The sequence below is a fragment of the Harpia harpyja genome, chromosome 20 (assembly GCF_026419915.1).
Source record: "Harpia harpyja isolate bHarHar1 chromosome 20, bHarHar1 primary haplotype, whole genome shotgun sequence".
NCBI classification, from domain to species: domain Eukaryota; kingdom Metazoa; phylum Chordata; class Aves; order Accipitriformes; family Accipitridae; genus Harpia; species Harpia harpyja.
Genome location: NC_068959.1, coordinates 17,399,466 through 17,426,047, shown reverse-complemented (window position 1 = coordinate 17,426,047; position 26,582 = coordinate 17,399,466). Strand labels below are relative to the sequence as shown.

The 26,582-nt window shown below is 43.6% G+C and overlaps 1 protein-coding gene across 3 annotated transcripts in view; it reads left to right on the top strand.

Annotated features, from left to right (window-relative positions):
• Positions 1–26,582, top strand: part of SLIT3 (slit guidance ligand 3) — a 537,543-nt gene that overhangs the window by 495,939 nt on the left and 15,022 nt on the right. For all 3 annotated transcript variants that reach the window (XM_052816501.1, XM_052816502.1, XM_052816500.1), the window contains 3 exons: positions 4,329–4,466; positions 12,554–12,794; positions 15,175–15,305. In XM_052816501.1, coding sequence (XP_052672461.1) covers positions 4,329–4,466; positions 12,554–12,794; positions 15,175–15,305 — 510 coding nt within the window. The remainder of the gene's footprint in view (positions 1–4,328; positions 4,467–12,553; positions 12,795–15,174; positions 15,306–26,582) is intronic.

Here is a 26,582-nt window from a genome sequence, read left to right as displayed (position 1 = left end):
GCTCACTGATTCCCTCCTGGGAGGGAGGGCTGGGATTTTGGCAAGGGACGCCCTGGCCCAGCACACCCAGCGTGTCGCAGGGGAGAGACGGTAGCACTCTTTGGTCTACCTGGTAACTTGCAGGTGGGGTCAGATTGTGTCCTGCGACACAACCGGCATGTCAGAATAGTCTAAACTAATACACAGAGCATTTCAGGATAGTTAAAAGGAAGTGAACCAAAATTTTAGAGATGCTGGCTATCTCAAGGGCAGCTCAATCTGTGCTAGACAGTCAATCTGTACAACTCAAGCCTTTCTTTTGGGTGAAAAATCTCCAGACAGAAATGTTTCCAACTCTTCAGGAAGATGAAACTATTAAATGATTAGGACAGTTCCTGAAATGGTACACAGGGGCTGGATAAGGAGGTGTGTACCAGTACATAAATAGTCTCTGATGTTCTTTCCAGCTTTCATTCCTAGTTAATCCATCATTCAGCTAATCCAGTAGCTACATCATGTTATGAGGCAAAGGCTTGTAACTCAAATTACCTTATGTTGCTAGGTATATGAAGGGATAGAGACAGCTGTGATCCTGAATGGTTTTACTCTTGCTGGAAGCATTTTCATACCTGCCACCCAAATAATTTGAGTAAATAAGACACTTTTTCTTGGTTGCATGCTAGAAAAGTGTTCTTCACAGTGAGGCCATTAACCCTTGAGGGGAGCCTAAATAACTACTCGTAAGTATTTTCTACTACTGTTTGTTGCGTTATTCTTCCCACTATTCATAGGATTCTACACAAAAATCCAGAATTTCTTTACTTCTGTCCCGTTTTGCTTTCTAACAGGCCAGGCATGAGAGGTGAAGGAGCCTGCCAAGCCTTGAACATAGATTTGTCCAAGTATTGCTTTTTCTTTCATACTTTAGTTGCACCAAACCATTCAGAAATGGGCTGAGAGCCCTCAGCAGCTTTTGCAGTGGTGTGTGGTTACTGCTGGGTCTCACTGAAAACAACCACCTCTGGTCCTGTGCTGTTGCTGATCCCTTGAGCAGTTTGATCTCCTGACCTGTGATGTACCTTACATTTAGCACATAATGGCGCAGTATAATGCCACGTGCAGAATGAGTCAGGCTCATGCACCAGTCCTCCACTCTGCTTACAGAAGCAGGGAATATTAATGGCAGGGTTCAGGCTTGTTCCTGAGCTGACCATCCACTTGTCAGGTTTGTGCCCTGGGCATGTGAGTAGGACACACCAGTGAAGAATATCATAGTAGCAAGGACACCACTTGATCTGTCTGTCCTGCCTTCAGCTCTAGTTGGTCTGCAACTCTGCAGAGGGAGGAAAAGATGACAAAGATAGGAAAAAAAATAGGAAGCCAAGTTATTTATTGATATGGGGAGGGAAATTCCATTCTGGCCCTGCAATAGAAGCCGTGATTCACGGCTTTAATACAATAGACATTGAGTGCATGCAGATGCAAATCCCCTCGGATAGGCCAACATTTTAAATACCGCTAGACATGTTTTTAGGCTCTCTCTGATACTGGGAATGTTGCCATCACTACAAGGCTGTAGCAGAAAACAAGATTTCAACTGTACTGGTGTCAGATGGTCACTGGGAAATGAGATAACTGATCTAATCATGTAAATTACTCTCTCACCAGGATTTGAATATGAAAGTTTCTTTGCCGCCTTCTTTACTGCATCATACTTTTACTGATACTCAGTCACTTGCTGGCGCTATGCAGGACAGGGATGGAACTAACAAGCCATCATTCCCTGGTGGGAGAGACATTGGGTTTCTAGGAGGAGGCCGGGTGAGGCACTCATGTGGCTGAGTTTCTCACCTGCTATACTCCAGGCATGCATTTTTTGGTAGCTTCAGCCTAGATGTGACACACTAAGAGCTCAGAGATGACTGACCCAAAAGGAATTCCATGTTTCTAAGGGGAAAGCCAAGCTTGGAAGCAAACGGGACAATTTCAGTGTGTGTTTGGCTGCACAGAGCTCTTTGCTTTCTAAGCTAAAATTGCAGGTGGCTTTCCTCATTTCCAGCCTCCACACCTTTACTGTGCTGTTACCGTAGTAGAAGAGTAGCTTTCTGTATGCCAGAAAACAAAACAAAACAAAAATCAAAAGAATACCATTTAACACAATGAAATGACTTCTAAAAAAACAACTTCAGGAAAGGAGCATGTTTTTCCATTCACTGTATTGATCTTGGAGCATGGTATAAATATACTTTATTATTCTAAAGCTTGGAATTATTACCTGACAGCTTAAAATGCTGATTTAATGCAGCCCTGCAGAGAAAAGTGGTGGTTCTGTCATTACTGAGATAGCCAATACACATCATAAAATTGATGCATGGCAGCCCTGAATAAGGAACTGCACATCGTTCATTATTACATCACTTTATATTAGGACTGCAGGGATCAATAAAAAGCAACAGGATTAAATGCTGCCAATTCCCCCCACAAGGTCTTTTGATTGACATTATTTGCTTGCAGGTGTGACTAAAATGTTGCCAAAAAACATTGCCCGCTTCTTATGGTTTGGGGAAGAAACACTTTTTGCTTTTTGCTCTGTTTTGTCATCTCTGTTATGTTAATCGCAGTATTCCCTGAGCGGCCAAGGTGAAAAAAAGCAATTCAGGCGTGCAGAGCTGGAACATCAACCATCCTGTGGCTGTGGAGGGTCATGATGGGGGCCTCTCCTGTAGGGAGGATGGAAAAAGAAAGTATATGCATCTACATAATGTTATCCATCCTACAGCCCACAGATTAATAGTCTTTGCCCTATTTCCTCCTTTTTTAGCCAGTCACAAACCATGTTTTGAAATGGAGACTGAAGGTCACGTTCTTCTCAGTGCTTGAGCTAGGTGGTTGCTGAAGCCCCGATGCTGTGGCAGCCTTTCACTGCTCATTAGCACACACAGGACCTGCTGTTGCATTCTGGCAAGTGTCACCCAACTCGCTGCCTTGCCCTGATGAGCTGGGGAGTGGCCAGGAGCCAAAACACTGTCACTCGGCACCAAATTCAGCACAATGACTGCTGCCTGGAAAGTGGAAATATCTTTCCTCATCAGTTCCCATGCATCCAGTTCCTCTGAAGAGATTTTCCACAAGGAGCCTCCTCCTGCACTTACCCTGCCAGGCTGCCGGCAGGGAGCAGGAGGAGGCCAGCAGAATGGGTCGTTGGAGCAGTAGTTTCTCTCCTGATGCTGCCTCCCTCAGCCTTATAATATTTCTCCTCTTCCAGCTCTCGGTGGCGAGCAAGCTGGGTCCAAACAAGGGCCTCTAGCAAGAGCACAGACCTGTTTTTTATTGCTGAAGTTAACTGTAGCTCTTCCCTTGTTTTGGTTGAAGTGATATGCCTTTTGTTTTCCAGATGTGCAGTAACATCCAGCTGGGAGGAGTAAAACGTGTTTTATGGACTAAAGCGTGTTCATGACTAAACATTGTCTACACTATAGATTCAAAAAGAGACTGTTCAGCATTCCCAAAAGATCTGTTCCAAGTCAGAGACTTTGGGATGTATTTTCTCTTGTCAGGTTATAAACTTCTGCAAGGCTTATAACAGAAATGCTGTTGCAGCCCTTGTACAACAAACTTGAGAATTGTCTAAAGTAAAATAAAAAGCCAATGTCTGCAAGTTTGGGTGCATCCCATTGTGCTGCTCCTATGAATGGCATTACCCCATAGCAGCAGGTACATGCTTCGCCTGAGCGTCACCACAGGAAAGGACAGGCTTCAAAGACAACTTTCTGTGGTTGCAGCAACATTAGCTATGCCCTGCAAATGAACGGCAAACAGGTGGTCATCTCAAAACTGATGGTCTTTTTCTTTAAATTTGCTGACTTTTATGGGTTGCTTGCAGATTGCTTCCATTTGGAATGTGGAACCTTACTGCGCTCCGTGTAGCTGCGCAGGGCCAACCTCAGACACTCAGCAGTGTGCAGATATTGGCAAAATCGTAGTCTGAGACATCAGTGCAACTGCCCTTGCAGAATATTGCCCTTTGCGTCTGTAAGGTTAGGGAAGACGTTGTCATCGTTAGCATAACTGAGAGACCACTATATGAGTACCTTGCTCCGCAGACTCGGCTGAGGAAAAGCAGTAGTACGGTATCGCTTTGCTCAGCTTGAATTTAAGCAGATTGCAGAACCTCAGCTGCAGACAGAGAGGAGGGACTTGAGCATTTCTGATGGCAGGAACTGTGCTTGATGTTTCCAGGAATAATTGCTAACACCTTTCCATCTCAAATACGATTGGTGCTAAGCTGCCTGTGTGTGCTATTGTTGTGAATGTTGAAACAAGCTATTAACAGCAATCTTGTATTTCAGATGTGAGTGCTTGCCGGGTTACAGTGGAAAACATTGTGAAATTGATGATGACGACTGTGTGGGCCATAAGTGTCGCCATGGAGCTGTCTGCGTAGATGCAGTCAATGGCTACACCTGCGTCTGTCCTCAGGGTTTCAGGTACGTGAGAGTCAACTCTTCCCCCGGACCGTCTTCTCTACATAGTGTTGGGGCACTTCCTTTAATTGCTTTCATCCTTAGAGCTAATCAGCCTCTAGATACGGTATCGATCTGTCTTTCCTATGTGAATGGATGGCTCAGTACTTCAAATCTTGTAGCTGAAGTAGGTCTTACCGAGTTAACTGAATACAGGGTGTTGACAATTCTTGCTCTGAAAACAGCAATTTGCCTTTTGTGCAGTGCTGCGTTAGTTTGCCTGCTTGCCCGCCCCAGCCTTTCCCGATAAAACACTAGGTAATACACTCACATAAATTATATGGAGATAAACTCTGCATGTGCGAGAGTGAGCAAAGGATAATAAAATTACATATATGAGCCCTCAGGCCTGGCTGCAAGAAAACATGAGTCTGAAGATTTTGTGCCAGTGTCTCTGTACCTGTTGGTGGATGGGCTCAGTACAATTTGGGCTGTAAATTTCCAGTCTCTGATTCTGACAGTGGCCAATATATCTGACTCCTGGAAATCTCTCTGTCTGTCAAAGATAAGTGTGCTGCTCCAAATGGATTCACTAATCATTGCCTGAGGCTGGATACTGGCTTCCTTCCAGCTAAACCTTTTCTGTGTTTGAAATACACACATGAGACAAAGAAGGAGTACCTGAAAAGATCAGTCTTGACAAAGCAGAAATTGCAGGAACACTTATAAATCATTTTCTCTGCTTTCTATCTGCAACTGTTTTCATTCTTCTTGCTTTCATCCTTGCTGGTTTGGGGGTTTTTTTCCCTCTCAACACACATTTTTATTGCAAAGCAGACAGCCTTCCCTGAATAGGCATTGATATATAACATGATGTCAGCCCGCGGTTTCTCAGAATCAGACTTGTTATTTACAGGATATCAGATATCCACTGAATTTCAAATTCATAACCTTTTCTCCATGTTTCATTCTCCACTTCAATCCCTTTGATGGCCTTAGGGATCTTGCGAATTGGTGACTGGTAAGAATAACAAGTGGCTGTCCCACAGTGGAATTGTAAATGCTCAATGTTATCTAATTGTTCAAGTTGAGGAATGGGATTGCAAAGCCGTATCTGGAGTCAAGGGTAACTCGAGCCTGTCATCAGATGGTAGTGACTGGGAGACTTCTGCTGCAGGTCCCCTGATTTTTAAGGTATGTCAGTACTAGGCAGTGATGAATGTGAGGGTTTTTTTCCCAGAAGGCAGGGTCACAGTGTTTGGCAGATGTTTTGAGTTGTGACACAGTTGAGCGGAGCAGCAGGGGTAGGTGGGAGACTGGTCTGGGTCCCTTCCTGTGTACCAAGCAGCATTACTGGCAATTTAGGCAGTGCCCTGGGTTGGCTGATCTCACACCAAGGACTTCAAGAGCAGAACCTGGAACAGCCCAGCCTGCTCCCTCGCTTAAATGAGGGGCTTTCATTCCAATAAAAGTCCTCCAAGAGAGGAAACGTCTTTCTACACAAAGCTCCAAAACTCAACTACTGGCTTAGACAGCACTTCATAGCCCAAGGTAGACTTGGGCAAGCAAAGTAATCCTGCTGCCTGTCAACAGCAGAGCCAGGATTAACTTGAGGTCTCCTGTTCGCTTTCTTTTTTTCGCACTAGTCCATGCCAGCTCCCTAAATTTCCTGTGCAAGATGCAAGGGAGCAAGGGTCTTTTAGGAGAAAAACATCACAGTGGGCACTAACAGGCTCACCGTGCCAAGGTGGAGAGCAAGCTGAAGCCCCTTGTGTTCTCCATGCTGAATAGTCCCTGATCTTGTTTGATTTCAGGATTAAAATTCTGCTAACAAAATATGATCTGCTCATCATTCTTTTCATGACTCCAGCCTTCTGTAGTTTAAAGGCCTGCCGCTCTGAAGGGCCTTTTTTTTTTTTTTTCCCTGTTAAGATTGCAATTGCAAAGATTGTGATTGATCGAGTTCAGCCTTCTGATGTTCAGGATTATAGACTCAACTGTTCAGAAAGCGTGCCTCAGGTGCTGGGCTGTGCGGCAAGGAGATAACTTTGCAAGTATTTGAAGGCTGCAAGTGTTGATGAAAAGGAAAGAACACAAGGGGTGGTCTGACAACAGTAACTAGGAGACCTAAGATGATGATTAATAAAGTTTTTTGGCTAAGTATCAGGAATTATTTCCCAGCAGTGAGTTTGCAGAGTGACCTCCCAGTTATCTGGAGCTCACGCTGTTGTAATAAATGCATAGACCTATAACAACTTTATGGTTGTCACTATGCTGTATGTCAGAGCCACTTGGAGTCACACATTAATAAGGATGTTAAAACTTACATCCTTGCACAGTTGAACAAATGGTACTGCAGTAGTTCTTAACAATTTAGGGCCTCATATGCACAATGACACACCTCTGATGACAGCACCAATAAGCAATAGTATCAACATGCCCACACCTGTTTTCCCATCTTAGCATCTCCTATTCACTGTTCATGTGTAGTTGGGCTCCATGCAGCACCTCTCCTTATCAGTCATAATTTCTTCCTGAAAAGTTTTCAGTGTTTTCTTCCCAAAATAACATTTTTTTACCCCCTGCAGATGAAAACATTTTTGAGAATTTGTGAGCACCATTGGATAAAACCTAACTTATCAAACCTTCCCTCTAGCAATCAGCCTCACAGCAGTGGTGTCCTGATAAATGTTGCTCTAGTGGGGACGCACACATTAAGGCTGCTGAGCTCGATAGAAAGCACTGTTCCTCCATTGTGTAGATGCTTCAGTGTTCCCCACTGGGAGAGTTTGCTGCAAGAAACTCAGCAGTGATTATTTAAATAAATGAGATCGTACCAGGCAGAATGGTCTTGGCCAAGCTATCCAAGTCAGGCTGTGCTCCACATTCCACTGCCAGGAAAATAAATAGTATTAATTATTTCTAAAAATATATTTTAAAATAAAAAAAGAAAAGGCCTTGACAGACACTGTTGCTAATGTAACTTCTAGATGCCAGTAGCAGAACAGCTGCACTTGTAAAGCCACCCACTGAAGGGGTTTCACAGCAAGGAAGGGTTGTGCAGGAGCTGTACTAGGAGCTCAGGGGATCTTTCAGAGCAGCACCAAGCACAGACACACTGGCTTCTTGCAACATTTGCTTTCCATTAGTGGAAGCTGTGGTGGGTCACATGGATTTATTATTATTATTATTTTTAACTTCCATGAAATGAGAATTATATAAACTGACTTTCCTTCTGCTTTCTACTTGTTGCTCACAGACAAAACAAAATGATTGCCATTAGGTAGAACAAAGCTAATGGGCTGGGTTAGCAGTGCTCCTTTCTGCTAGTCGCCTCCGGAAAACAATTACACCTGACGTCAGGCCAGGGGTGACAGCCATCTGTGGGGCCGACCCTAGTTTGATCCCATTGCTGCCTCTCCTGACGTGTTTGCCAGCCAGTCACAAAGCTGTGCGCTGGAGAGAGAGATCACACGCTTCATGAAACAAGGCTTTGAACAGGAAAGTGCTTCAATCGGACAGTCCACTTTAGTGCCTGGCTAGCAATGGGAACGTGGTGCTGATGTGTCCTCAGCTCATCAGCTCTGGCTGGGTCTGACTGCTGTGCTGATAGGCAGCTACTACAGTAACTACCTTAAATTGGCAAGAATTGCTTTCTGTGTATCTGTCTTCCCATGAGGTTGTTGCTATTTTTTATAATATTCCCTTGTTTTCTTGGAAAGGGGAATCCAAACCATCTTTTGCTGAGTGGTGCCATGCCCCCTGAGGTGCTGCGCTCACCCTCCAGGAACGGGGTGGCCTGTGGGGGTTTGTCAAGAAGCTTCAGCAAAGGGTCTCACTCAGGAAGGAAAAGTCTCTTAGTCTATAACTAATTCATAGTTTAGGTTTGTTCACAAAGAAATGTTCCCAAGAACAAATTTACTTTGAGAAACATATCAGACTGAGCAAAAACAACCATTTCCCATTGTGGTGGGTTGACCCTGGCTGGACGCCAGGGGCCCACCAAAGCCGCTCTATCACTGCCCTCCTCAGCTGGACAGGGGAGAGAAGATATAACAAAAGGCTGGTGGGTCGACATAAGGACAGGGAGAGGTCACTCACCAGTTACCATCACAGGCAAAACAGGCTTGACTTGGGGAAACTAGTTTAATTTATTACCAATCAAAACAGAGCAGGATAATGAGAAATAAAACCGAATCTTAAAACACCTTCCCCCCACCCCTCCCTTCTTCCCAGGCTTAACTTTCCTCCCGATTTTCTCTACCTCCTCCCCGCAGCAGCAGAGGGCGACAGGGAATGGGGGTTACGGTCAGTTCATCACACGTTGTCTCTGCCGCTCCTTCCTCCTCAGGGGCAGGACTCCTCGCACTCTTCCCCTGCTCCCGCGTGGGGTCCCTCCCACGGGAGACAGTCCTCCATGAACTTCTCCAACATGAGTCCTTCCCACGGGCTGCAGTTCTTCATGAACTGCTCCAGCATGGATCCCTTCCACAGGCTGCAGTCCTTCAGGCACAGACTGCTCCAGCGTGGGTCCCATGTGGGGTCATAAGTCCTGCCAGCAAACCTGCTCCAGCGTGGGCTCCTCTCTCCACAGAGCCACGGGTCCTGCCTGCTCCAACACAGATTTCCCCCAGGGTCACAGCCTCCTTTGGGCATCTCCCTGCTCCAGTATGGGGTCCTCCATGGGCTGCAGGTGGATATCTGCTCCACCCTGGACCTCCATGGACTGCAGGGGGACAGCCTGCCTCACCATGGTCTTCCCCATGGGCTGCAGGGGAATCTCTGCTCCGACACCTGGAGCATCTCCTCCCCCTCCTTCTTCACTGACCTGGGGGTCTGCAGGGCTGTTTCTCTCACATATTCTCATTCTTCTTTTCCGCTGCAGTTTCTGTTGTGCAGTTTTTTTCTCTCTTCTTAAATATGTTCTCCCAGAGGCGCTACCACCGTTGCTGATGGGCTCGGCCTTGGCCAGCGGCAGGTCTGTCTTGGAGCCAGCTGGCACTGGCTCTGTTGGACATAGGGGAAGCTTCTAGCAGCTTCTCACAGAAGCCACCCCTGTGGCCCCCCCGCTACCAACCTGGCCACACAAACCCAATACACCCATTTGCAGTAAATCCCCCACACTGTACTGCCTGCCGTGCTTCCCTTTCCACTGCTGCCCACTCTACTGACCCTGTACATCTCCTCCAAATACTCCTTGGAGCAAAGTAAATGGGGTTTATTGATTGCCAGCAGTATTGCCTGCCAGATTACACTTTTGAGATACATTTGTCTAAATGAATGGATTGGCTTGTCCCTATGCAAGATTATGCTCTTCTGGTAGAGGATATTTACCACTTGGCTGACAGGGAGTGGTTTGCTCCCCCACCCCGAACCCTGAATGCTGATAGTATTAGCAGCCTGTGACTGTGCCCACTTATGGCACTAAGTGTCACCCGGGCAGTGGGGGGAGATAAGGGGACCCTGGTAACCACAGCTCCCTGCCCCTTACAGTGGTGAGGTAGCGATGGGACGGACACGGGGAAGCTGGCTGTGAAACATCGCTCAGTCCTTGTGGTGAATAAAGGAAGTTTAGGGCAATGCAATGAGAAAAGTGTTGAAAAGCAATTTATCCTGAAAAGTACCAAGAGGCGGTTCTGGCTGAGAAGGAAACATCTGTGTGTTTGTGTCCAGGAGCCCAGCCAAGCCTGCGTGACACCAGGGCTGGAGCGGGACAGTCCCTGCTGGGTGTGCTCACAGGGCAGCGGCGAGAGGCCAGCACAGCACTCTGCTTTAGGCCTTGGAAATCCCCAGCAGTGGTTTTCACCCTCCTTGTGCTTATTCCCGTGGAACGGATTTTTGTTTGCCATACCCACGTCACCACATACAAGGCCAACATACAGATTTGGGCAAAGTTAGGAAGCTGGTTAGGGTATTCCGTGCTGGATAGCAGCTGTGGGTAAAGGAGAGCTTTTCTGGCCTTATCCCAGGTGCAAATCCCAAATGTTTGCATCTTTCAAGGCATTCTTCAAGTTTGCCTTTTGTAAAATAGTAATGTAAAGCCCCGTGTCTCTTCTCTCAGACATGATAGAAAAGCAGAGCAAGTCCATTGCTTTTGATGCAGTTCAGGATTTAGCCCATACATATTTTGTTGTGTATTTCTCTCTCTTTCATGTTTCCCAGAGGCAGACTAGAGAGTGGTGTGTGTTGGGAGAACAGGGACAGGGCGAGGTTTGGGCTCTCATTCCACACAGCGCTAAAGATAGAGCTGTGGTACTCTGTGTAAAATTTAACGTGAGAAAATGTAAAAAGGAAAGCAGTCATCTCCATTTCCTCCTGTTAAAGAGGCAACAGGTTCTGGTCTCTGTGGCTAAGCAAGATTGGTCTTGAGTATGTTGTGGCTGTTTTATTTGCTGTTCTTGCACGTCTTGTATCGGTACTATTTACTGCAGGGTAATGGCTTGGGTTTCTATTCTAAATGTATCTAGGAAGGTTGCCTAGAAATTCACAGAGCTTCCAAGTCTCACCTGCTTTACTGAGAGGAGTGAGGTTTTTGGCTTTTTTTTCCTCTCTGCTTTTATAAGAGTGCTGTTATTCCACAAAGTGCTCCCTGAATGGCAGGAAATTCCTGGTGAGACAAGAGGAATTTCACTGTTCCAGGACTGTGCTGATGGGTTATTCACTGCATGAATGTGTCTGCCACAGTTCTCTCCTGGAAAGCCCTCTGCCACCGTGCTGATGAATGCTGTGTAGCACAGAGAGGTGGTGCAGGAGCCCGAGCCCACAGCCCTCACTGCAGCTATCCCCACGGCGTTCCCCGCAGCACAGCCTGACGCACCCTCCCTACTCACTAACTACCCATTTTTCATCATTTTACTGTCTACACATTTTCAAGCAGTCACAGAACTCAACACAAAGAGTTTACGTTCTCTCATCAGTACAGGAAGGGTTTGTTGGGTTTGGGCAGTGGCTGTAATGAGAAATTTGGGGTATAGGTGCAGGGGCATACCGTGTGCAGCCAGCCAGCGAGCCTGGTCCAGTCCCTTTGCTGTACCCATTGATTGCACAGGCCCAGTGGGTGTACTGGGCAGAGGTTTTTCATTTACTTTTTGCAGTTTATTCCGACATGTGACATCACTTGAAAGATGACTGCAGCTTTTTGCACTTTCTCCATTTTCTCTGCTCCTTCTATGCTGGTGTTGGTATTTCAGCGTAGCTGAGTCATTCCAGCAAATATCCCGTGAAGTGTGCAGCCATGCTGAATCCAGGAAGGCAGCCTGGGGACTGAGCTGTTGCTGTTTCTGGGCGATGTGGCCCAAGCCTCAGAGGTCAGAGGTTCCTACATGTGGGTTTTGGTCAGCCTCTCATATAGTTAAGATTGAACCACAGCACTTTCCTCCAGATCTGAATATGATTCGAGTTTACCAGTATTCAGATCTGGTATTTGGTTTTCAGCTACCTCTGATTCTGGGGAAGCTTCGTTTCCTTTGCATTTTTCTGATCCAGGACATTGCCAACCACAAACTCAGCTAAAATAAAGTTAATGATCCTGATGCTGTTGGAAACAACCAATTCAGGGAAGCTGCCCAGCAAATAGTGTGGTATCAGTGCATTGCTTCTGAGTCTTTTAGCAGTTGCCCATCTGTTGATGATACACTCTCTGACATACAGTAAACCAAACGAGGAGGCTGTAAAGAACACTAAAAATAGAGGATTTTCCGCTTGCTTGCCACTTACAACAGCATAGGTGACTCAAATCGCAAAGCCTAGGATGGGGAAATCTCCAGTTTGGGCTTAAATGGCTCCCAGTTTTTGCTGGGAGCCTCTGCATGGCACAGCGTGGGATGGAAGCTGTTTTAGACAGACTGCTGTACTTTCCAGAGCTAGATAACCGGTGCAAAGTGCAGTACAAATTGCTTTCAGTATTTGAACTGGCTCGTTCAGACCCAGCATGGGGATTTCTGTACAGCACTATGCTGTACAGCTTTCGCACAGTAAAGCAGGCACATGATAGCTGAATCTCAGAGCAGCTATACCACCATAGTAGTATAATGTCAGCATCTGAAAATGTTTCCTTCCTTAAAAAAATGGTGATAATTGAGGCTGCTTTTTCTTTCCTTTACCTTCTCCAGTGGACTTTTCTGTGAAACTCCTCCACCAATGGTTCTTCTCCAGACAAGCCCATGTGATAACTACGAGTGCCAGAATGGGGCCCAGTGCATCGTCGTGCACCACGAGCCCGTCTGCCGCTGCCTTGCTGGCTTTGCTGGGCAGAAATGCGAGAAGCTCATCACAGTCAACTTTGTTGGGAAGGATTCCTATGTGGAGCTGCCATCAGCCAAAATTCGCCCTCAGGCAAACATCTCCCTCCAGGTATGTCACACAGAACATCAGTTGCCAGCCCAGTGCTCTTCTAAGCAATAATATATATATGTGTATATATTTTTTCATTCTGAAGGAACAGGGTCTATTGGCCAAGATGCTGACAAAGTTAGAGTCAACTTGTGAGTCAGCTGTCTGCTCTAAAATTACTGAAGCGTTAAGGAGCAGCTAAGGCACCACTTTACCTTTGTGGGCGCATATCCTGCCTCCAGAATCTCACCACTCTCTTATTCCCAGACTGGCAACGTAACTAGAGATGGTTCAGGAAACCTCCCCGTCTTCTTACAGATTTACAGCATTGTGTTTCATCCTGTAGTAACTAGTGCTTCATATTAGACCACTTATTAAAAGAGGCTGCTCTAAATGGCCTTTCCAGACAATATTTTGCTTACTCTTTTACTGTGCACGTTCAGTAGATAAAAGGCCTGGGATTTTGTTACAGTCCTGTAGTTACACCTAAATTTGTTTTGAGGTCTAAGGTTCAGAAGACAATGGAAAATAGATACCAAGGGTGCCATGCCACTACTGTCATCTTTGTGGTTGTGAATCAAAGGTATTTTGGATACTTAGTCCAATATGATATTTAAGTGATTCGGAAGTTATTTGCGAACACAATCTAGTAAGCATTAAACTGTTCTTTTTTTTCCCCCTAATATCCCAAAGTAAATGAGGGAATCATTTCTCGCTGTATATGTTTTCTAATAAACGGGATGTGTGGAGCACATACATAACATGATACATCTCTTTCTTAGGCCACTGATTGTTAATCTGGACTATTTCTACGCTAGATTCACCCTGCAAATGAAGCATAACATTTCAAAAGATGTGAGAAGAAAAATCATCCCTGCATGTTTATTTTATTGCATTTATTTTCTCAGTTTGAAAAGATTGTATTCCACAGTTGGAAATCATATTGTAGACTTACTTGATGGAGTTTGGTTGTAATTAAAATACCAATGTCAAGACATGGGAAAGAGTACTGAGTTTCCACATTAGGAATAGATTTTTGAAGGGTGGTTCCTGCAAAGTTTATTCTAATGAAAAAATTCCATAATTAATATTTATCTTTTCTTTAATAGCTTGAGTATACAGTTCATATGAAAATGAAGCTGATTCATTTATACTTGAAATTCCAGTTTTTCTTCAAAATCCCCTTTTATTTAATATCACAAAAGAGATTCTAAAATATGGGCACTCTAGAATATGGCTCCCCGAAGGCTCCAAATGCTATAGGTCAACTTTAAAGCTGAAAATCTGGACATTGTCTTCTTAAGTGTACAAAACACATTACATCAGCCATAGCTTGAAGAATAAAACTGATTATCACGGAAAGCACATGCAGATGACGTTCTCACTGCTTGTTTCCCAGGCTGAATATTATTCTTGCATCCAGTAATTAATCACTAGTGAATTAAAATTAGAATATAACATTGATTATTAAGAACAGATAGAGGAAATCTTATTAAAAAGTGCTCAAGAAAAAAAAATCTTTTAGGGGCAAAAGGGTAGTATTTAAATATATATAAATGCAAACAGATTTTTAAATTTACTGTTTAGTTTTGGCATTTAACAGCCATTATGAAAAAATAAGCAAGAAATCTCAAGAAATATGCACTGTGAAAATAACAGGCAGGTTGTATCCAAAAATCCCATTTTGACTCTTTTTTTTCTTTTTCTTTTGTACCATAGGGATATTTGAGAGCTGGAGACTGGGAAAGCAGAGTCCTTGCTTTTTGATTCAGTGTTCAAAGTTTTGTTTCTTGATGTGCATCAAAGCTAGAGGGATGAGGGCTACTCTATTCTTCCTGACTCTCTAAATGTCCCATTTGAAATCAGCATGACTCGCTAGCAACTTGGATTCAGTGAATAACTCATGGTTATGCTAGATGTGGGGACAGGTCCTTCTTTCCTTCTTTGTGTTCATAGAAAGTCTGTGAACAGATCAGCGCCTGCTGAAATTTGTTTGCTTGTAATTGTGACACACTCCTCCTACTGCCAGAGCTGATTTTCTAAACCTCCACTTCAAGCTGGGGTAGTCGCTGAGAAATAAATTCATGTGTGGCCAAAAATACAGCAACAGTCTATTGACAGGGATCAAATAAATTGCAGCTCTCACCTCCTGAAAACTAGTTCTCATTTGAAACAAAGGAGCCATCCCTTAGAGGGAGGCCAACCTGTTTGTATATGAGCCCACTCAATGTCACCAAGACCTTTTTGTGTCTCGTGGCTCTTGCTCTCTTTGTTGCTAATATATATGATTTATTAAATCATATTTGAATTGCATATATGATTTTGGTATGATTTTTAATATAGGTTTGTATCTTTTTTAATCATTCTCAAGCAGCCTCACCTGGTTATTCATGTTTCACAGGTAGCAACGGACAAGGACAATGGCATCTTATTATACAAAGGAGACAATGATCCTTTGGCTCTGGAGTTGTACCAAGGACACGTGAGGCTCATCTATGACACACTGAATTCTCCCCCCACCACAGTATACAGGTAAATAGCTAAGCTTTACCAAGACAGTTGATTTCAAAAAGAGGTGGAGAGGTAGGATTTTTCTAAGAAATGTGCATGGGAGAAGAACTTTTTATTTTACTTCACTGTATCTCTTTTATGTATGTAATTAGATAAAAAAAATCAGAATAAAGACTTTGCTAGAGGCTGCTTGGTCAAAAATTGGCATTTATTGGCAATACCAGAGATACTGTGTCCTACAGTGATTGCAGAAAAATGTTGTGTTTTGTCATCTACTGTAAAGATGTAGTTTCTGGTGAATGTTGTCCTTGAAATAGTTCTGAATAATCAGTTTCTTTGATGTTGATATTTAGCATTAATTTACTGTACCAAGACAGAACAGTGACTGTGCAACTGCAGGATTAGACTGTGTCGAATAGGGGAAGGGCTGAATTCCTCTACAGGGTGAATATTTTTAGGACTCTTACCTGTATCAGTAGTAACTACACAAACCATGAAAAAGCACAAATTACAGAGGTAAAGTGTAGGACAATTTGACCTTCAGACACTTGACTTTTCGGGATACCAAACCCACAAGTTTTATTCATTAGTCACAAGAAAGAAAAGCAAATGTAAAAGTGAAACCCATGCTCAGAGGCGTTTCCCTAGGAAAGAGAGATGTGCTGCTCCTGTCTTCCACTGTTCCTTTAGCAGCCCTTTCCCTGGGATTAACTCCCTTCTGATTATTTTTAAGCCCTGTTGCTCCAGTTTGTTCTGGGTAAACATGCAGTTGTGACCACACAGAGCCCTTTCGGGTTCAGTCCAGTTTAATGGCATTGTGTGTGCAGAAGAGCAGGATTTCCCAGCCCACCTCGCTCTTTAAGGAAGAGCATCCTGTTAGAGCAAGTGAAAGGATGCCACCAAGTATCGCTAGCCAGGACAGGTCTTGTACTTCCTCTGGCAAGTTTTCTCAGCACTTGATAAAACTTGAGTCTTCAGGAGCATGGGAGCTGTGCAGAGCTTTCTTTGGGGGGAATGGCAACTTGTTTAAGAAAATGAGAAAATTCTTTCTGTATAAAAGCAGGTTGGCTAATACCACTGCAGGGATGTCAACAGGAAGAGCAAAGGCTTGTCCACTGTAGGAACGAAGAAAGTAGTTTGTTAGTGATTTTCACCAGCTGGATAGGTGTGAAAAATTTCTCTGTGTGTGGCTGCTAATCCTAATTGATTTCACGTTAGAGCAAAGCTGAAGCTGTTAAACAGTTTTATGCCACTAATTAGAACATAGGGAAAAGCTCATTATGTGTGGGCAGCACGGGGGGTGACAGATCAGTGTGGATGCTTGCTCTCTGTTGTCAAGGGCAGAGCGGTGTGGTGACAAGAGCTGTTGCCACCATCACAACAACACTTTATGGATCTGCTGCCTTCTGGCGAAGTTGCCAGAGATGGCGAGCAGCAGTGCCCTCGTTATTCGTGCGCCCTTCATATTGATCAAGGAGGAGGTCTCCATTCAGACTGACACCTCATTACCATAAGATTAATGGCCTGTTCACTACATTTTGTACTGTGTGATCTGTTGAGATGGGAAAGAAGCTGCTTAATACGATGCCCTTTCTGAAATGTCACTCTAATCTTTTATTAGTTTAAGGAGTGGAGCAAAATGGGATTAGCATGGAGCTTGTTGGGAAAAGATTAGGTTGATTGAGAAAAACTGCAGCTAAAGAATGTCAAAAAGGGCCTCTAAATAGATTAAAATACTTGTTTTGCTTAAGGGCTGAGGAAGGGGGAGGAAACCTGCTTCTCTCCTTACAATCATAGGATTTAAGGGTAGAAGGCATGAGTGGATCTGGTTTGACCCCCCTATATAGCCTGTTTGACTTTTAGCTAAGGCGTAAGCTCTGTTTGGCTAACACATGACTTCCAGCGTGGCACCAAGTTTTGACAGGAAAACACCAAATAATGGCAAATCCTGCATTTCCTTTAGTAGCTTGGACAATGGTCAATCGTTTCCATTATTCAGGCATTGGCCATAATTTCTACGTTGTGTTGCTAATACCTTCTGGATATTTTAGAGGCTTTCTCCAGGGAAATGAAAGTCCTTTTATACCTGGTACTGGCTCCCATGAGTTTATCTGTACTTTTAATCACGTTGTCTCCTAACTTGCATTTTGATGAAATGAATGGCTGATTCGGTGTGATGAATTTTACTTAAACCTTAAGAATTTGGGGAACTCTTTTCTGCAACTTCTACAATTTTTCATTTTTCAGTAAAAATAAGGTTACTAGGAGAACCTGAAACATTAAAATCTTAGCATTACCATTGGTAAAACAGTTTGCCTCCTCTGTTGCCTACTCCTTCCTGTGTTGTTTAGATGCCTCATTTAAATCTCAATCTCAGCAAAAGTGGACTGTTTGCCTTTGAGAAGCTCTGTTGAAAGACTATTAGATTAATATTCACGGGCAATATCAGGTGCTGCTATCCTCCAAAGGGGTGCACTTCTTGGAAGAGATGAGCAGTGCTTTGGCTCTTGTTTTTTCTCAGAAGAGTCTGCCAAAAGAGGAGGTGGCCTTAAAATACTGCCTGGTGGGAACTGTGCCAGCTACAGCTGCAGGAAATCTATAACTGACCTGGTCCTGTGCTGTAACTGAGATGTTTTGCTGGCTATTTCAGGTACTCCCGTGATGGGATGTGGGAAGTCGTTGGCAAGCCACGTTATCTGTAATTCTTCGTGAGACTCTCCATGATAAGATTTATTAATAGTACTTAAGAACAGTAAAATTAGTGAAGTACTTGGCTAATACAGGTAATATCCTGTAGGGATAAGATAAAACCTGTTGTCAGACAGCTTGGGAAGCCAGCAGCGAGTAAGGCATACTTCATGGTAGTGTTCATTAGTATTCAGCAGAAGGGTGCTGGAAGGATGTACGCAGTGTGTTACATTGCAAAACTCTCCCCAAGCTCCTTAGTATACAGCCAGGATGAAGGTTTGTGCCAGACACATGGCGTGTGTGTGCTCTGAACTTGCTGGTTTAGTGTTTTCTGTGGGTGGCCTCACTTTGCAAAACTGTGCTAGGAGATTGAGGGCAGGGCTGTGGCATAATAGTGGATTGCAGGCATGCCAGGAAAGAGCAATTCATTTTATCTACTCTGTGAAGGCAGGTTGTCTCTGGGTATTGGAGTGGACCTGTTCCTGTATCTTAGTTGCTACTTTGGGCAGATTTAAGTAGAACTGCAGTACAAAGTTAGTCTGGAAAAGCCCAAGATTAACTTGCTGTACATTCAGATTTGCTTTACGTGTATTCGTTCCTATGGTATGTTTGGATAGAAAGGTTAAAGTTGACGTTGGACTTTTCTTTCATTCTAGTCACATAAAGGTCAACAAATGTCCAATGGAAAAGACTACCTAAAATACATTGTCATTTATCATCAGGTCAGAAAGAAATACAAGTTAATGCATGAATATGCAATGGTTGAACTCGCCCTTTAAAAAGAAAAGCTGACTGGTCTGTTATTGGAACTCCTCACTTCTAAGCTGCAAAATAATGGTTTCCTGGACGTCACAGTAAACATCTTACAGCAGATCCATTTTTGAAGTGGGATTCCTATTTGTTGTTTCTTTTATTCTATTTAATTATTCCATAGATGCACAAGTGAGAACAGAAATCTGTTCCTGAGTGCTTTATTGACCTCCTGGTTTCTGCACCGGTGAGAGTTACTCTTCCATGCCGTGACAGGACTTAGTAGTGAGCCAACAGTGAGTTCTTCAAATGAAGTAAATCTTTTACACAGATACCCTACCTTAATTTAAAGATACCAACTGATGAGGAATGTGCTGCTTTTATTTACCACCATGCTCCAACTGTTAAAAGTTTGAATTAACAAAGAGCATGTAATTCTGTAGTTTCAGCATTCAGCCATTGATACTGGTGTCTGTTTAACTGTATTCTATAGGGAGAGTTTCCTATTTTCAGTCTTTTTTCCTACATGTGTTCCTTGAACCAGACATAAGACCTTACTTGTACTTTTTTTTTCTGATGGGTTTTATGCTATTACACAGTCATATTGATTCCGATGCTAAACTAATCCTTCCCAATAAAAATGGAAAATAGCAATGTGACACAAACTACTGATGTAATTACCCCCGGAGTTCCCAGATTGCCATGTTGCATACAGACTGTCATATCTGGTAAAGAGCAAAATGCAGACATCGTTGGTGTAAAATCATATATTTTCATGCAGGCTTCCTGACAGCAGTGAAAAAGGAGGCAGTTAGGAAAACATAAGAATTAATTGTATTTGTCTTTCTGCAGAGCCTACACTCAAATTACATTATATTTCCTTTTAAAAGTATCCTTGCATAATCTGTTTTCAAAAATGCTACATCATTAAAAATAATTCTTATAGATTGTGTCATGCAGTTCTCATGCTCCGGCTAATTCTTACATAGCATAGATGGATGTTCTTGTGGTTAAAGCAAAAGGCCTGAAATAAGGGAGCTTAAATTCTTACTGTATCTGCCTCATATGTGATGACTGTGCGATGACAAATTAAAACTGGTTCTCTGTGCACAAAATTACAGAAATGCACAAAAAATAGAAAAAGTGTTTCAGAAATGTGCTGTGGGTCTCCGGAGGGTGAGGTTCCTTCTCCCTTGTCCCTCCAGGCTGTGGAGCAGCACCAGGCTCTTACCCCAGCAGCATCTGCAAACTACCCGTGCCATTCCACGTCACTCAGCCTCTATCCGTGGCGACTGGAGCCCGGGGAGCAGCCCACGTGGCTACCGGTACTCGTTATCCAACAACAGGTCCTTGGCCATGCCACTCCTTAACGGAACTTGGTAGTACTCAAGGACTTTGGTCCTCTACTCAGATTTCATAGACTTTTCCTCCACTCTTCTGGTGCTGAGGTTGAACAGTTGCTTTGGTGATGGAAACACTTCCACATCTTCCAAAGATACAGGAGACGGGATTTTTGTGTAATTGCCTCTCTTTAGCTGCAATTGCTTATCTGCAAAAAAAGCCTAGAAGGCTTCACCATTAATTCACTGCCTTCTAGGGAGGAATGTGCTGGAGGAGTGAAAGCATTAATTATTCTGAGGATCATTATTAGAGCTTGTCAAAGCCAGTTTTTACCAAAAGTCTCTTTGCAGAGCTCACTGCATGACTGGTCCTTTTCTTCCTAATACTTTCACAGTCTGCAGCTTGCGCTGTGCCTGTCCCTGGTGGGATTCCCGTTTGATACTTCTGGATGGTCTCTAAATAGGCTGTTTTTCAGAGATTTCTATGAGACGTCACTGAGCTCTTAACAATTCTGCATATTTGCAATTCATTTTATTCTCCCTATCACGCACACTTATTTTTTCAGGTACTCCTTCGGGATTTTGCATCAAATAAAATGAAAGAAACCAGTATTAATCTCTGACCTGCACAGTAAAAGTTGCAAAATTTGAATGTACTTATACATCTTGCATGAGCCAAGGCAAAGGACAGATGAATTATTTTTTGCCTTTATAAGGGGCTCTGGTGTATTTAAAGGGGACAAAAAAGACAAGTGTGTGAGTTCTTGCCAAACTACAAACATTGCATTTCCCTAGTTTTTTCTTGGATTTTCGCGTAATAGGACAGTGAAAATGTAAGGCCAAGACCTTAAAATACCATCTAACTTTTATCATTAGGTTCAGAATCAAATATTTGCCTTCATGAAATTCATAAACTTTATTCTGCTGAGATGAAGCTTAAGAAGGGTAAAGTTTTGTCCTTCAGGCTGCCTGAGGACTTAGCAGGCAAAATCTTGTTAAGCCAATTTACTTTTTTTTCTCTGTAAATCTCTTCAATGTCTCTTGCAAGAGTGATAGTTTCTCATCTCTCCTCTCTCTCCTCACCTCCACCCAGCTCATTCTCTTCAGTGTAATATCTGAGTACCCAGAAACACTGTGCTGCAGACCCACAGCTTTATTTCTAACCTTACACATACGTGTAAGGTGTTTCAGAGTGGGATGTTTTATCAGAAGGCAAAACTTTTCACAAAGCAAGTCGGCGCTGGCATGTCTGTGTACCAGGTATGGGAAGTTAGGAATAGATCATCTAAAGCCACTTGCCCTGTGGTAGTGACAGAAATAGAAGTTACATTCTCTGCGTCCCAGGTCACCTTCTTTAGGGCCCAAAATCTGGGGCTGTCGGTCTAAGTTACACTCAGATGTCCCCTGTCAACAGAGGCTGGGCTGCACCAGTACACACGGGTGCTGCCAACATGCATGAGCTGCCAACTTGCCCAAAGACCTATGACCGAGGCAGGCACATGCTTGGTTTTGTCTTCCCCTCAGCGCTCACCATTGAACTTTGGAGAATTTAGGCCACAGTCTGTGAAAGCAATAAACTCAGTAGCTGCTCCTCTGCCACAAAGGGTTTCATGCCATTTTAACTCATTCTTTGAATTAACTTGTATTATGACCACTTGAACTCAAAGCAGAGATGTTATTTGTATCCTTTTGATTAGGAATGTGGCCTTCGACACCATCACTGTCACCTTTATCATTGCTTTTTTAAAAAATCAGAATGCTGCTGCAGACCCAAATCAACTTCAGGCAGGTGGCAGAAGACAGTCCTCCTCCTCCCAAATCACTTTTTAAGCAGAGCACACATGTACATATAACTTTAGTACAATAACATTATAATGCTGATTTCTTTCAGCACAGAATAATAAAAATGTAGTGAAGTCAGCAAGATGCCAGTATTAATCCCAAGAAGAAATGAGAGGTGATGAGATAGAGATAGTTCATAACTAAACAAAAGTCGGGGCAGGGGGAAACACCCAAAATGAATCAATGTGTTAAAATTCTCTGAGTTCGGCCTCTAGTCAGAGTCTAACTTCACAGCATACTGACCCCATGCAGCTCCTCTTTCTCCTGACTGCATTGGACGCTTCAGAGGATTATGCCTAAAGATGGAAAGCAAATCCTTCCCAGTTATGACATTTTACTTTGCAGTGGAGAGTGTTAACCATTCAGTTAATACCGTTAAGTATTGTCAAGAGCATCAAGAAGGAAGGTGTTTGCTCTTGGAAGTTTGCTGAACTCTGGATGTAGCTCAGCGCCTTGCAGGTACTTGCTGGTTTTCATGTTCAAAGTAGCCTTGGGTTTATGTAAAAATGAATGGTGAAGCCAAAAGTTGTTCTCTACAGTGATTTGACTATGACTAAAAATAATATAGCTCTATCATCAAAAGAAAATTGCTATTGAAAATGCAGGAACTCACATTATAAATGAAGGTTGTCCCGTGATTGTTAAAGTCCGTAGCTGGGTTGAGTTTTAGCCAGTTCAGTTCAAGCCTTAAAACTGCCCAGCCAAACCAAAAGTAATTGTGAAATAAGAACTATTTCTTCCACCCCAGCAGATAACCTGATTTAGTCATTAGTCTGTCTGTAACATGGCCTCACTGCTTCTTCTAGTGAGAGCATCAGTGAAACTGTGAGAGTGGTCCTGGCAGCTCCCGAGCCCTCATAAATTAGTGCTGATGTTAGTCCACATTCTGAGCAGTCAGATTGGTTTCTGTGTGTTGGAAACATGCTCTTGGGCTGAACTCTGTTTCCACTGAGTAACTAGGAGAAAGGTGTGCAAACGTATTTTAAAAGCTATTTTCTTGCTATGTCGCAGGTTGTTAGTCCAGTAGTATATTGCCAGAGTTCGTTAATACTGATTATATCAAGAGGAAGATTGAAGTGTTCTTGTAATAGACAATGGTGGAATAAGCTTAATCATAGTCAAAATGACTTTATAAACTTCCTATGCACTAATGACTGGCTCATGTCTTGAATTGTGAGGTTTTTGCCTTACAACAACATGTAGCAAGCTAATATAACATGTTTATTTTTTTCTGCCTGTAAATTTCTTGTAAACATGATGACTAACATAAAGTTTAGATGTATACCATGTGTGATAGATTTATATCCCATTTATACCAAGCGCCAGGCTCTGGATTCAATACATAGTGTCTCTGTTAGAAGTGCATGCAGAACTGGCACTGAGGGTGATCACGGAGGTGCAGCATGGTTCTGTGCACAATTATTTCGGTGCTTCTTCCCAGTATAGAAATGTGACTCACAGCTCTGCATTTGCCAGCATGTCCCAGTGCTGCTGGAAAAGGTGGGTATGGCAGCTGCTATTCTGGTTGTCAAATAGCAATGGATTTTGTTTATTTTTGTGGAAGGAGAGCCATACAGCTGTAGGTACGCTGCCACAGATGAGCTGGAAACAATTTCATTTCCTGACCATGCATCAGGTTTCTAAATAAATACAGCTTTTTTTTTTTTTCGTTCGGGCTTAGCCTCCAATTTCAGATAAACCCTATCATTCTGTCATTCTAATCAGAAGCCCTTTTAACTGTGTTCTGTAGTGGCCCTGCTCCCTCCTGTTAAATGGCAGATACCTTCGTATTTTCCAGACCTGAAAAGGGGACAGAAGGTGTAAAGTATTCCCCCTGATGAAATGACTCTGTGAAGACACTTGATGGATTTCCTCATCAGAACCTGAGATTTGATAGCCACTTGAATGGCAGAGCTGTTTTCAGTAGCATTTGATAGTGGTGCTAAAAAGCAAACCCAAGCGCGCTGTTCTGCTCTGAGTCTTGGTGGGGCAGGGGGGCTGTGCCGCAGCACGTCCTGGTGTGTGCCACACAACTGGACACGTACAGCGCCAGCTCTGCGCTGGGGGGGACGTGGCACTCACTGCTGTCACTGGCCCTGCTGCTGTGCCAGGGTCTGCCGCCTTCTCTGCTGTTTGCAGTGTCTTTATTTTTTTAAGGATAACTGATTTAATGAGTCCCAATAGCGTTGCAGAATCTGTATGTGATTGTTTTTACGCTCTGTATGTACTGGATTTGTTATTTTATATGATGCATGTTACAGTAAAGACGCCGAGATGCAATAGCTCATTGCACCGCAATACGCTGTGTGCTGTGATGTGCAAACTCGTTCTGCTGGAGTAAGATGGGAAGGCAGTAACACTGCAATCTGTCATTCAGGAGAGGCCTTGGACTTGAAGAGTTCATTCAAGCTATTTTTACTGCTATTACGCTTGCGTTTAACAAATTCTCAGTTAGCAGAATGAAGTATTCAGCTCTGCAGAGACATGGTGATACTGCAGGAGATCAGCGCAGCTTCGGCTCCCCAACAGTGGGGTCGGAGGGAGGTATCAGACCTCTTGCCTGTGTCCGGGACACTGTGAGAATTCACTGCAAATGAGGAGTGTTTACCCTGGCCATGAATCTGACCTTTTTATGAATAATCTAGGGAAAGGGGTCAGGATTGTGTTAATTGCATGTTGCAGGGGTATAAAAAAAGCTCCTTGCTTGAAGGTCTGTAATACAATAACTTTCACTGTTGGCAGGGGTGCTGCAGGAATTGAATTATGACTGGAAATTAGATATGCATAGCCTGGCCAAACGATCATTAAGGGAGATATGGTAATCAGCTGCCAGTGTTTAAGGGCTGTAAACACCAAGAAGAGAAAGATGGGGGGTTTGGGTGGTCTACAGAGTTGTAAGTAGGAGAAAAGGTATAAAACCAAGCAAATGAAAACAGAGGTATCAAGGAAAAAAATCTTAATGTCGAGTGCTCTCAGCCTAGGAGACCTAACGCTCGAGTCATGTAAAACGGGACTGAACATAACAAAAGAGAGTATATTTTAAGCTGAAAATGAACTTGAGTGCTACAGTATATGTCTTTCACCTCTTACTTCCCTAGTCTTATGTTCCATTAGCATTTTTCATACTTTTTTCTCAACATGTGGTTTTTATTTGGCTTCTGAAGATGATAGTGCCTGAAGTGATGTGTTATTGTAGAGGTAGCACAAACACTACTCCAATTATGATTTTGCCTTTGTTGCCATGGAGAAGTTTAAATCTATTTTAGGCCAAGGACTGATTATAACTGGAACGAAGGGCAGGAGGTAACTGTAGCTTGGAAAGGTGAAAAACCATCACCACTGATACCTGAAGTCAGCCTGGCACAGTATGAGTTTCACAGCTCCCAAATTGCTAACGTCTCAGTGCGGTTCACTGCAGCTCTCACCTTGTGTTTCTTGATTTTGGTACCTCTTCCCTGGTGCCTGCTCTTCCCATGTGTTGTAAGCTCCTTAAGCTCTTTTGGACATGTATTTCTGCTTATTCCTTTCTACTTCAAATGTTTTCAAAGATTATCTAAGTTCAGTGTTCCCCATGGCCTTCGCTCCCCAATCACTTACCAACCTTGTGTTTGCTTTGTTCTGCGCTTCAAATGAGGCATGTCCCCATTAAGACAGAGGTCAGGAAAATCTGGAGATTGTAGCTAATGACTTGATGTCGCCATTTGCATAATTGATGGTTATACATTTCCTCAGTGACATGGTTTGCTGTGATACTTAAAGCTATTTTTGTTTTTGACTTCTCCGCCCTGCTGTTCTCTGCTGTCTACACTAAAGGTATATTACATGTCAGTGAAAAAAACTAACCCCAAAGCCCAAATTTTACAAGTTCAAATTGAATGCTTTAATCCTTTAATGCATTTCTGTTCACTGGCATATTTGCAGTGGCTCAGCTCTAAATCTCTCATGGGTATTAGAGCAAGGGGAGTCAGTGCTGATAACATCTGTATGTGCTTGGGACTGGAGTAGAGGGGAAAGAAAATACAGGAGGGAGAAGAGAAATAGATAAAAAACGAGAGGGGAAATCAGTTCTTTTATATATTCCCTGGGGGTTTATGTTTAATACACATCCCTTTCCCTTAATTTCTTTGTGTTCTGGAGTCTAAGACCCCAGCAGAGGCTGTGTCCAGGGCCTGTGTGCAGTGCCCTGCACAATGGGTCCATCGGCTCATCTTGCTGGAATTGCTCTGACAGATCAGGCCAGCTCCCTGCGATATGAAATTTCAATGACACTTTCATAGAGCCCTCTCTAGTGGCCTCCCTTCCCTGTGAGGGCAGGTCTGAGCTTCCCACCTGGGCACAGAGGGAACAGAAGGTGCTGGACCCAGGGCCTTCTCATGAGCTTTGGAAGCTGGGCTCTCGTCACATGCCCAGTATTTTCCTCTTTCTTTTTTTTTGCCAAATCGGATCAGATGCCATGGCCAGCTCTCAGTGGGGTTAACCTTGATGAAAGCAATGTAATAGATTGTGCAGGACATGTAACCTGGGCTATGAAAAGACGAGTGTAATGGAGAAGAGAAAGGTAAGGGGTGCTGCTGGTCAAGGAGCAGCAAGCGTGTCCCCTTTGCTGGGGAGGCAGGGCACTGCGGGACAGCAGCTACCCCTCGTCAGCACCTGGGGGGCTCCCGGGGCAGCCAGCTCC